The sequence below is a fragment of the Rhamphochromis longiceps genome, linkage group LG12, assembly GCF_057381845.1.
Source record: "Rhamphochromis longiceps isolate RC_006_pf linkage group LG12, R_longiceps_female_GT1.1, whole genome shotgun sequence".
NCBI classification, from domain to species: domain Eukaryota; kingdom Metazoa; phylum Chordata; class Actinopteri; order Cichliformes; family Cichlidae; genus Rhamphochromis; species Rhamphochromis longiceps.
The window spans coordinates 6347015-6359820 of record NC_140568.1 but is presented as its reverse complement, the minus strand read 5'-3'; the positions used below and the strand labels follow the sequence as shown (position 1 = coordinate 6359820).

At 41.1% G+C, this 12806-nt stretch overlaps 2 protein-coding genes across 3 annotated transcripts; both read right to left on the bottom strand.

Annotated features, from left to right (window-relative positions):
- Nucleotides 1–4029: 4029 nt before the first annotated feature.
- On the bottom strand, nt 4030–8608 carry LOC146656717 (protein-L-histidine N-pros-methyltransferase CARNMT1-like). Of its 2 annotated transcripts, none has more exons than XM_085424484.1 (8): nt 8451–8608; nt 7909–8104; nt 6401–6570; nt 6079–6219; nt 5788–5966; nt 5319–5432; nt 4826–4929; nt 4030–4733 (listed from the first exon to the last, which is right to left on the bottom strand). In XM_085424484.1, exons 1-8 carry the CDS (start codon nt 8588–8590, stop codon nt 4536–4538), a joined length of 1242 nt encoding a protein of 413 aa, XP_085280610.1. In that variant the 5' UTR covers nt 8591–8608; the 3' UTR covers nt 4030–4535. The 2 variants fall into 2 exon arrangements, with proteins under 2 accessions (XP_085280610.1, XP_085280611.1); XM_085424485.1 differs by having other exon boundaries at nt 6401–6567.
- A 721-nt stretch (nt 8609–9329) lies between these two features.
- LOC146656716 (serine protease inhibitor A3K-like) lies at nt 9330–12616 on the bottom strand. The gene is made up of 6 exons (XM_085424483.1): nt 12557–12616; nt 11496–12111; nt 11317–11384; nt 11027–11220; nt 9683–9830; nt 9330–9603 (listed from the first exon to the last, which is right to left on the bottom strand). The coding sequence occupies exons 2-6, from the start codon at nt 12103–12105 to the stop codon at nt 9409–9411; spliced, it is 1215 nt and encodes a 404-aa protein (XP_085280609.1). The 5' UTR covers nt 12106–12111; nt 12557–12616; the 3' UTR covers nt 9330–9408.
- Between the last annotated feature and the right edge of the window lie 190 nt (nt 12617–12806).

The window sequence follows — 12806 nt, the reverse complement described above, 5'->3', positions numbered from 1 at the left end:
AGAAGAGCAAGTTTTCCATTGCAATAATAATATTAATATTAATAATAACAATAATAATATATGGCAGATGTCTGTCAGATAGATAAATCTTGAGCTACCCCTCTAATATTTATATTTAGCTAGGAAATTTAGAAATGGGTGCAGGTTCAGTTTTGTTGAAACGTCCAAACACACAAAGTCAAACTCTCTTAGGCAAACTTTCTTGTAATTTCTTCAAGTAGTCTTCAGAAAGAGTTCTTCAGGGTTCTTGAAGCACATTCAAAGTTGGTCTTTAGGTGTTTCTGCCTTTTGATCTGTTCTCTATCACCAGGATCCCACACTGCTTCAGTATTGTTGAGGTCTGGGGTCTAAGGAGGCCAATCCACGAAAGATAGTGTTCCAGTGTGGGTTTCTTTTCAGGTATATTTATACCGTACTGACATGTGTTTGAGATTATCATCATGCAAGAATAAACCCACTGCCAATCAGATGCTTTCCAAATGGTGATATGTGGTGAATCAAAATCTGTTGTGCTTTCATACTTGCATTCGTTTTGACAACCTCCACAACACCATTGGCTAAACTGCAGCTCAAAACATGACACAGCCTCGGTCATGTTTTACACCTCTCTCCTGCCCTCCTCTTTGCATTCTCATGGCAATTTCTACGGAAAATTTCAAATTTTGATTTTTCACTCCATTGGACAAAGGATGTAGAAAAAGGAGCAGCAAGACATAAGAAGACCATGAAAAAGATCCATGGACTTAGTGAAGGAGCACGTGCAGGGTTGGTGTGACAGAAGAGGATGCTCTTGATGGGGTCAGATAGAAGCAGATGTTTCACTGTGGTGGCCTCTTGAGGGAGCAGTCAACTGAAGATTCATCACTGCATCAGAGCCATTGCAGCTGATTTTCAGCTCAGTTCTTGTAATTGTGAATACATCAGCCTATGGCTGCACAATTATCCGATGCCCAGTCCACTGTTTTAAATTTAAAACCAAAGTGCTTTATAATGCAGCATCTGACCACCTGCCTGGATACGCCAACCACAGCTGTTCCCTGCACAACTGATGTTTACCAAACAGAAATGGTATGCAAAGAGAGCTGAGGATCAGCTGAATGTTAACACAAAAACCTTAACAGATGTGAAAGCATTTTTATTTATTTTTTTGTTACAGTGCAATAAAAATTTTTTTGTCACTCTTTGAATAATCGTGACAAATAATCATGATTATCATTTTGGCCACAATACTTCAGACCTAATAAAATGTGAATACATGTGGTATGAATGTGTTACAGATGGATCTCCGCTTCCTGTCAAGTATGTGGTGTAGAGGGTGGTCAGCATTATCGTTGATAAAACCATAAATAAAACCAAACAATTAAAAGAAAAGTCACAAATATATATTTTTATTGTCAATGAATACAAAGGCATGTAACAACCAGCTCTAACTGGCAATCAGATGTGTACAAAATGTACAACCAACAATTCAGTCACACAATTTAAAAAGTGCAACCCTACACAACTGGACCAAATTTGTTCTGAAAGGCAACTATTATCTGCAGACCAAGCATACATCTTTAATTATATCTCTAATTAGTTAGACACATATTTATATAATCCTACTCAACTGTAGGTTTGCAAAGTAAGGACTCAGCATTGAACATGGGAGATCAGTCACTGCTGTTATCAGGCTGTCTAAATGCTGGTCACACAAATCTGCTGGATCTATAAAAGGTTTGAAAAAAGTTCCACTTAGGTCTGTGAAATCTTGCATTAGACTGTTTTCCACTTAAGGGGGAAAAAATAAAATAAATAAAGCCTGTATTGCTCTACAGGGGCAGCCTTGGCAGGTTTCGGTTATCGCATCTCACCTTGATGCATTTCAAGTAACCTGTTCTTGATGCCTCTATTTGCTGAAGAACATCACATTGTCCTCATCATGTTCCCATGCTTTAAACGGGAAGAGGCAGCTTTCAATAGGCCTCGCTGTACTACCAATCATCTTCAAGTCTCCATGGCGTCAGAAGAAGATGCTTTTGACTTGTCTTTTGTTTTTGAGTGGGCGCTTGCATCTTCTAGCAGTGAAAGGTCAAGCTCAGGTAAAGGCACCCTCCAATACTGGAAGGAGTTGTAAGTGCAGTCTTCAGTGTTTGCGTCCTCATCAGCCTGAAAGGGAACAGACAGATAGAAATGTAACGTCCAAACGCAACTACGTGGCAACATTTTGTTACCTGCTGACCAATCAGTCCCCTTTTCACTGGTCTATACAGAGTACAGTAAAAACAAGTCTAGAATGTGTAAATGGTGACATCTAGTGGACACTCACTGTAATCACACCAAATTCAGTTGTATTGCATGGTCGCTAAAACTGCAGTGAACATCCCCGACTTCTGTTATATTCTCAATAACTTACTTTATCATTAGATTTGGGAACAGCGGTATCTGGCTCCTCGCTGCCCTCTCGTGGTCGTTTCTGGGAGCTCGTGACTGAAGAGCTGCGACGGTCTTGGAAACTTCCAGACGTCTGCACCGCCGAAACATTTACTGCACGCTTCCTGGCATCGTAGTGTGAAGTCTTGCGATAAGAAGCGGTCTCTTCTTCATCGAAATATTGCGGCCTCTTTCTGCAGCGGGTCCCCAGCAAAGCCAGGAGGGACGGCGGGCTCACGCCCCCGGACGGAGCCATGCTCTCCGCCTGTATGTCAACAGCGCAAAGGGAGCGGAAACACCTCTTGGAGGGAGAGTTGTGCAGCAGAGTGTCCTCGGCGCGCCTCTTTGCCATGCAGTCTGCCGGTACGCCACCGATGTGCACAGAAAACCTGAAATCCCTGTAATTGCTGGATAACACCGAAAGTGCGCAGGAGCGTGCTTAGTGATGCACGATCTCGAAATGATGAGCACCGGTAGTAGAATTATTGCAAAGAACCAATCAGAATAGAGCACTGCTTTCTAGCCCCGCCCAGAGCACCCAGTCTCCAATCACTTAACTCTCATCTACTTCCTGCAATTTACAACACTGCCTGATACTCATTGGTTTGTGTACATCAGGGTTCAGGAAAATATGTGCACTGACACAAAAACACAGACCACACTGGATGAGGAAAGCTAGGCTTTTGACAAAATCCTCCAAGTACTTACATGTGACACCGTTGTTATTTCAGTTACACTGGCTTCCTGTTAAATTTAGAGTCAATTTTAAGATCCTGGTCTTGACCTACAGAGCTGTGCACGGACTGGCACCAGCCTACCTGATCTGCTACAGCCCTATGTCCCTAGCAGGTCTTTGAGGTCATCTGATCAGGGCTTACTTGCTTTAAAAAATACTAAGAGGAGGACTAAGGGTGATAGAGCTGTGGCCCCTAGACTGTGGAACTCTCTCCCCCAAACATTAAGAACTGCGGACTCCGTAGCTGTTTTTTAAAAAAACAACTCAAAACTCACCTTTTTAAAACTGCTTTTGGTTAATTTTTTGCCTGTTAGCTCAATGTATTATTGGTCGAAAACTGACAGAAAAGCCTTTTACATGACAAGTGTCATGTGTGTTGTCGACATATAGAAAGCATGCACCATATTGTTAGTCATTGGTGCTAATTTCAGTCATTATAGAGATGTACTGTTTAAAGGTTGGGGAAACCTGCAGTCAGCTGAACTAAAGAAGTCACTTGGATTAATAACAAAAACCTTTCTCACACTGAAAATGCTACATCGAGATAAACAGAATCAACTTTTTGGGACACTTTATAAAGATTATAAATAGAATGTCACATTTGACCTCTGACCTCTCCTTTAAGGTCAATAGATTGATCTGAAGGTTATAATAGTGCTATATAGAGCTATTTAAAACTATGTTTGACCTCAAATAAGGTCAAACTTTCATTAAAAAAAAAAAGATTCTTCAAATTCTACTACCTTTGTTTTTATTGGCAACATTCACAAGATGATACTTGTATATAGAGATTCTAGATATCGTCGACCTGTTGTCGTCTTTTCTGTTATGTTGGTGTTAATGTATTTGAAAATGTGTTTAAGTAAAACTGAAGAATCACATTTTTAAAATGTGCGGCTTTATTTCAAAGTGTGATGACAGTCCAAAACAAACAATATAAAAAAAATATTAGATGTAGTTATTGGCACATAAAAGAGAAAAAAAAAAAAGGAAAAAAAAGGAAAAGCAGGCATTCACATCACATTCTTCTATCACATTCTCCTATCACATGCACACACGGAGCCTAAAAACAAAATGATGGTCTTCGTGGCCAGCAGCTGACACACAAACCACAAACACAAAGTAGCAGCCAATGGTAAGTGATTCATCTCAGACCCAGTATTTTGACTTTTGTTCAGATGGTACAGATCACTTTACTTCATATCACATCACCTTACTTCATATTACATTCCCCATTTTGAGCCACTTCAAGGTCTTGTGGATTCGGGCAGACATTTTTAAAAATATATCTGGCCAAAAGGAAAATGTTCCTTTTCCTTTGTTGTCATATTTCAGCCAAGGATTGTGCTCTTATGCTTTCACTTGGTTTTATCAAATGGACATCTTGTCACGTCGGGCTGTCGGGACCCTCTCGGCGTGGCGACTTAGCAGCCGGTGGAGAGTTTTGTAGCTGGTCTTCGTTTTGACCATTAAAGTACTGCAGCTCTGCAGGCTTCCGCACAACAAAGTAGGCACAGTCGTAAACGTATCTCAGCATCGACCGGTCGTTCTCTGTGTAGGTGGTCTGCATTGACTCCTTCTCCACCTGCGGGAGGAAGTTTAATTTGATTTTACTTCTCGAGCAAGGTTTCGGACAAGCGTATGGCTGAAGCGGTAATATTTAGGTCTTCAGGTTACCTCGATGTGGAAGCCAAATCTGACCATCGCTGTCCTAATGTCTTCGTAGCTAAGCTCAACTGAGAGCTCGTTGGCCATGTTCTCAAAGTGATACAGCAGTGGACCTTGAAAATATTAAAGAATGTTTACACTGTTAAGTTCACCGACTTAAGAGGAGAAAATCTCATCCATGTGAAAGTAAGACTCGTGTTTCCTTTCTATTCAATCAAAACAATTTTGTTTTAAAACTGAAAAAGAAAAAAAAAAAGAAATATAAAGATCCCCTCTATTTATTATTATGGCTCATTTTTTCTAAACAAACCAAAAAAAAAAAAAGTCAACATAAATAATTACTAATGTGAACAAAATCCAGCCCTATAAAAAGATATTACAGAGTGAGTGAAGAAGATCTAATAAGGCCTTAATGGGGGGATGATAAGATGCAGCAACTATAACTAGCTTAGCTTAATGAGGACCTGCAGTAGTTATTAATAGTTTGAATACGGACACTCACCCAAGTTGATCCACACTCCACCAGGCTTAAGAATCTTCCAGATAGTTTCCACATACTCCAACACATTATGAGCCGTGTCGATGAAGAAGCAGGTAGCCACACAGTCCCAGGACTCTGCCAGAAACACAAAATATAATAATCTTTATTAATACTTATGCATTTTTTTTATTACTAATATTACTAAGGTGGACATGAGTGAGATGTATTCATCGTTTCCAGCACCTTGTTAAATCTGTGCCATCAAGAACTAAAGCAGTTATGAAGGCAAAGGGAATCCAAACCAGCAGAAGCAAAATGTACCTAATGAAGTGACCAGTGAGCATATTTTATAGTACATCCACATTGAAAAGTTTGAGTCAATTATATTGTGCTTTTTGTAGATGTAAAAATGTATACTTTCGACCAACATGAGTAAAGTTTGGTCCCCTTTTTAGAAATATCTCATAGGTTAAAGATACATTTTATTTACCTGGCTCATTGTAGACCTCCACAAAGTCCCCTGCTACCATGGAGAAGTCTGCATTTAGTGACAAGCTCTGAGGGTTGACATCAGGGAATCTGATTGGTCGTGTTTGGTCAGAGGATCGCTTGTTGTTGCTAAACTGGTGGATCCAGGGGTAGAGTGTCAGAGCATTCACCTTTTCACACCTGAATAGAGCAGTGAAGATTGACAAGGAGAGTAAGAGTAGCGATTACAGACGCAAAAGAAAATATTAGTTAAGGTGTCTGTTCAGCCTGTGCATTTCTGTGTAAGTTTTACCTATTGAGAACAAAGTTTGAGGAGAAGAGCATGAAGAAGCTCCATTCGTTTCCCTGGCACATGTAACCCAGCCGAGCTATCTCCCAGGCTAGACGGCCAAGCCCAGCACCCGGAACCAGCACGCTCACCTTAGACACATCACTGATATAATAAAATGCACAAAATGCACATATCACATAGAAAAAAACTGTGTAAGTCACATAATCACACCAAGATGTTGAAACTATAGCATGCAAAAAGCTGAATGCACATATTCAGCAACACTGACTTTCTCTTTATTGGCATGCATGTGTGTGTCCAATTTACCATGTAAGCTCCTTACTATTGATCACTTGGGAAAAGTCTTTGGATCTCTTGGATGATGGGCTTATAGCAGGAGTCCCTCTCAGCCTGGCCTGACTCACTCCAGTCTCTCACAAACTGTTTTATGGTGGACTTAAGTTTGTCCATGTCAAATGTAGAGGATGGACGAATCTTCCTTGGATCCTCCTGCTAAAAGAATGGAGACATCATTAAGTCACAGTCTTTTTTTCATCTGCTCCCTTTAGGGGTCACTACAGAAGATCATGTGCCTCCATCTCATCCCCTTCCAAGCATCCTCCTCTGTCACACCAACCATCTGCATGGTCTCCTTCACTACATCCATGAATCCTATCCATTCTGGTCACACTCAATGAAAATCTTAACATCTCCAGCTTGGCCTCCTGTCTTTTTGTCAGTGCCACCGTGCTCAAACCATACATAACAGCAGGACTCACTACCATCTTGTAAGCCTTCCTTTTCACTCAAGCTGCTGTTCTACAGACCACACGGGGTGAGGACTGGGTGACACTGTTCACAAATCACCCCTGACCCTCATCTCCACCCACTCCACCCCGCCTGCACTCTCTTCCCCATGTATCTTTTGTACTTTTCAGTGCTTTGGATGGTTGACCCCAGGTATTTAAACGCATCCACCTTCACTACCTCCACTCCTTTCAGATTCACCTTTCCAGGTAACTCCCTCTCATACACACATGTAGTTGGCCTTGCTTTTCTACTGACTTTCATTCCTCTTTTCTCCAGAGCATACCTCCACCTCTCCAGGCTCTCCTCCTCCTCCTGCTCTCTACTCTCACTACAGATCACAGTGAAGTCTGCAATAAATCATAACTCATGGAAACTTCTGGTTGACCTCATCTATTCATCATCACTGCAAACAAGAAAAGGCACACCTAACTCCAACCCATCATTAACTCTTACCTCAACCTCACCACTGTCTTGCTGTCCTCATACATGTCCTGCACCAGGCTCATATACCTGTCTGCTACTCGTCACAGCTCCCATCTTGGCACCCTATCATATGCTTTCTCCAGATCCACAAAGACACAGTGCAACTCCTTCTGACCTTCTCCATAATCACTCTCAAAGTAAACATCGTACCCATAGTGCACTTTCTCACCATGAAGACATACTGCTGCTCACAGATCATCACATCTCTTCACACCTAGCTTCAACAACTCTTTCCAATATCCTGGCTCATCGGCTTTATCTCTCTGTAGTTGCTACAGCTCTGCATAGCTTGTTCTTGAAAATCAGAAGCAGTAGACTTCTTCATTCCTCAGGCATCCTCTCACTCAAAAGATTGAGTTAAAAAGTGCACTGCCCTCTCCTGCAGACATCTCTATACCACCCAAGGTAAGTCATCCAGCTCAAACTGCCTTTCTATTCTTCATCTCTTTCATAGTTGTCCTCACTTTTGCCTTACTAATCACAGGAAAAAGACAAAACACTAGAAATAGCCAGCTCTGGATCTGTGATTACAGTTCATACAGCAGATTTAAGTCATACCCTCTCTCCGTATTCCATGTTCTCAAACATGTGGAGGCTGTGGTGGACGATGGCCTGCAGCACCTCCTGGTTGTGGTCCGCACACTGGCCGATCCGGGCCAGGTTGGACAAAACGTGTGGCAGCAGATTCTGGTGGTGCTGCGGAAGACTCTGAAACTGACGCTCCGCGCGTTTGACCTGCTCCTGAACATGGATCCTGGCAGGAAGACACAGAGCTGAGACTCAGGCTTCACCAGCTACACTGATCACCATAACCATACTGTGCACAAGGTTCACTTTTTTTCTCTTTCACTGTATTTAAGTGTGTTGTGAGCAGTGTGAAAGGCAGAAAGGGCTGATCAAAAGAGGTCAAATGCAGCGAGCAGAGTTGGTTCAAAAGTAGGTGTCGCAATTTAACGTTTAAATACAGTTTAAACACATCAGTAAGCCTTTTTTTTCTCTTTAGACTTGGTGTTCTTCTCTATGCTATTATTTGCTAACACTGCCATGTATTGACACAAAACACCCGCGGCCTGTCTTTATTTCAAAAAACCTTTTCATACCTGTAATATCTAAAAGCATCAATTATTCTCCAGAAATGTTTCCTTTCCAGCCTGGCCTCCTCCTCCGGGCTGTATTTTATTCTTTCTTTTATATAATGTGGTCCACCTTTAGCTCCTTCTTGTCCTGTTGTTTCAGCCATATCTTGAAAAAAAAAAAAAACCTTCACATCCAATCAAAGCGAGGCAAACTTCTTCTTCTTCTGATTGGTTTTCAGCGCAGCAGACTCTACGATGCGCAGTGCTGCCACGTAGCGTCAGGTGACTAAACTACACTTTGTCTTTAAAAAAATCTATAAATTAACAATTTATTTTAAATAAATACAATAAATAAATACAATATTATACAAATATAAAATAAATACAGACAATAATGCAACTCAGCTCAGTAAAAGCATTCTGAACTCAACTCAGAAAACTTACTCTGTTGGTAAGAGCCTAATCCCTGCTGGCATGAACCTTTCAAGAGAATAAATAAAATGTATTTAATGTAATAACATGTAATAAACGCTATTTGTACTCACAGTCAAATTAAATGTGAAATATTGAAATGACTATTTAGTCTTTTCAGTCTTTTTTGACATAAAGTGCAATAGTGCATGACTTGATAGTTTAAGATGTATGCATCTTTATCTCACGCCTTTTTTGGTTTTCCATGTGCCTGGCCCAGAGGTTTCCAAGTGTGTTAGTGCAAAATCTATGCATGTTACACAATAACGCATCATTATTAATAAAGATGATTGAAAACATGCTATATTATTGTTTACCCCTGAGAAAAGCTGATGCTGGGAATCCTGTTGTTTGTATTTTATCTTCTACTTGTCAAAAACAGGTAGAACAATACTAAAACCATGCAGTCATAAAAGAAGAGACATGACAAGTGAGTGTTTTTTGTTTTTGTTTTTCTGAGTATTTTATGTTTACTGCAACAACCGTGGAAGAACACAAAGCATTTCCTCCATCAGATGTTTGGGTTAATAATCTTTCCCATGAAAACAATGTTTTCTGTGTTACGCTCAGTGATGATGACCATAAATGGGCGGTTAAACTTCAAGACCGGGACAATCCGGAGGGAAAGGAGCATGATACCGATGCCTGTAGCAGCTGCTGCTGTGGCTCCAGCCTCATCAACATCCAGGGTGGCTTGGTGTACCACCTACAGCGCAGTGGAGTGAGAAACATGTGAGAGGATTGAATAAAAGGGAGAAATGTGTGTTTAATAACACTGTCCTTACCTCTGAGACTGCCAGTTTATGCCCCTCTGAAATACCGGTCAGATTTGCACTATCACGAAACATGTCTGCCATTCCCATTTCAGTCAGCACTTTGTTCAGTTTGTAGGAAGTCTTGATGGAGAACTTTGGCACATATATGTTGTATCTCCTAAAAATTGTGAAAGGAATCAATAGTATTGATATTCATCCGGCAAGCATATTCAGGTTATGACAAAATATTTTTACTCTTCTTGAATTCTTAGTTTTTGCATGTTTGTCACACTTCTGTTTCAGATTATCAAACAAATTTTAACATCAAACAAAGATAACCTGAGTGAATGCAAAATGCAGTTATTAAAGGATAATTTCTTTTATTAACAGAAAAAAAGCTACCCAAACCTGCCTGCCCCTGTGTCATAAACTGCCCCTCCTTGTTAAAACATGAATTTACTGTGATTAACCACACGATTAAACACAATTTCATAAGCCACAGCCAGGCCCGATTACTGCCAGACCTGTTGAATCAAGAAATCACTAAAATAAAAACAGTCTGACAAAGTGAAGCTAAAAGATCTCAAAAAGCAATACATCATCTAAAGAAACTGCTGGAAAACTAAGTCAGTGACACCTATCAGTCTGGAAATAGTTACAAAGTTTTTCCAAAAAGTAAATAAATCTTGATGATCCCCAAGTATTTCAGTACGTGGACTGACATGACAAAGCTGAAGTTTTTGGAAGGTTTGAGTCCTGTTACGTATGGCGTAAAACTAAGACCGTGTCCATGAAAAGAATATCATAGCAACAATGAAACATGGTGGTGGCAGTGTGATGGTCTGAAGCTGCTCTCCTGTTTCAGCATCTGGGAGACTTCCTGTAATTGGTCGAACCATGAGTTCTGCTCTCTACCAGAAAAGTCTGGGGGACAATGTTTTGCACCCTGAAGAGTTATGCAGCAGACGATCATCTGAAACACACGAACTCAAATCCACCTCTGATTGGCTCCAAAAAAACAAAACAACATAAAGGTTTTGGAGTGGTCAAGTTGAAGTAAGGATTTCATGTTTTAAAAAAAAACCCTCCAATGTGTTTGAGAGTGGGCCAGAATCCCTGCAAACGCCTGACTGCACCTTGTGCTGCCAAAGGTGGCCCAAGCAGTTATTAGGTTTAGAGGGGAATTACGTTTTCACATAGGGATGGGTGGGAATCGGTAGTTTTTTCCACTTCATAAATGAAATCATCATTTAGAAACTGCATTTCATTTTTACTCCAGCTTTCTTTGTTTAATCTTAAAAATTTTAAGTATATGTAAATATGATGGACGTGTCTAAACCAAGAAATTAAGCATGATTTGAAATTCTACCCAACCTCTGCTTCTTCCATTTCAGCCATTTGTTGACATGGCCCGGGCTAATGGCGTTCTCCAGCGTTGCCATATTATCAGGCAACATCAGCAGCATGGAGTGGGTGCCGTTGAAGGGGAGGTGGAGGACTGTTGTGTTAATGAGCTTGTCATCATAAATATCAACATCCTCTTCCATATTCATCATCTGGACTGGAACCTGGAAATGTGACAGTTTATTGGAAAACAGGTTGAATTAGGCGCAGTGATGTATAATTATTCCAACTAATCTCCGTTCTGAATCAGCTGCTTGAACCTGAACGTTCTCCGCATGGAAATGGTCGTCTGTGGTGCCCTGAGGATCGAACGGAGTCTCCCACTTTCCTGTTTTGCGGTTATAAGCAGAAATAAATCACACGTTACAGATGACACATCAAACTTAAACCTTGGAATAAAAGAGAGACCAGCCAAATCTCATCTCAGTTGACCTCTTACCTTTAAAGTATATGTAGCTGATGAGATACATGACTGTGTTTACATCCAGGCTCTCAACCAGCTTGTCAATCTTCCCATTGGTCTTGGTCTCCACATAATTGTTGATGGTATTGACACTCTCCGTGGCTTGGGTGAAGTCAACATTAAACCCTTCGGCAAAATAGGACTGCTTCAACACCTCCAGGAACTCGGGTTGCGGCTTAAAGCGGTTGTCCACGAACACGGCAGTCCCCTCACTGGTGTCACCACTCTTTGCGTTTTGCAGGAGCGTACGGAAGGACTGATCTACATCTGCTTGCATGAGCTGGGAACTGTTGAAACCTAGACCACTGAAAAGCTGCTGGTGGGTCTCCCCCCGAGCTCCTACGGACAAGGCAGCCAAGGCAGTAGAAATACTGACTGGTGAGAAGAAGATGTTTTTGCCTTGAAAGTCGGCATGAGCTGCTAACTTTCTGTACAGACGGAAGGCAAACTCTTTGTTTGCTGTGGACACCTGTGAGAGGCTGCTGTCAGTTTCTTGGTCTTGATCGGCATGGCCCAAATGGTGATGGCCTCTACCCATGCAGAACACTGCTGATAAGATCCAGATAGCCAAGGCTGCATGCATCATGGTCAACTGAGACAAAAGTTCACAATCGATTGCTTGTTCATGTGGGTTATGCAATATTTGCTCCTGAAAACAGTCAGTTTTGCTCTTTCGTACTGTGAACTGAGTTTCTGACCAACACGCTATGCTGCAACAGTTTTTGCTAAATTCCCAACAAATTTCTGTGTTTCTTTATCTCCTCACTCATTTGAAGCAGAGGGGCCAGATTTAATCCCTAATGTTGCCTATCAGAATTTACTTACGTACATTAAAATCCAAATTGGCTGTTTTGTGTATGGGCTGGTTAAATCTGTTTATAGACGTCATGATACTTAGCTGCAAATATTCAGCGTCATTAAGAAGAGCTTAAAATCAAAGTTACAACTTACAGTCTACAGATGTTACATATTAAAGATAACCGTGCATCTGATGGCGGGACAGTTAAACATGCTATTAAAAAAAACATATCGCTTACCTTCTTCTGGTTGGAGCTCACTGTATGTATTATCAGCCACAGAGAGTGAAGCTGGACAGAGGGAGACCTTCTATTTATGAGGACGATCAGGCCGAACTTTGACTTTGTTTGCTCTTTGTCTCAGCCTCTTACTTGCTCAACCTCTGCATTTGTTCCGTGCAATGACTCCCCTGTAATCATGGCATCAAACTGAGTTCACACAAAATGCACAGAAAAGCCATTGTTTGTTAACGCAGGGGTACAAAAAATG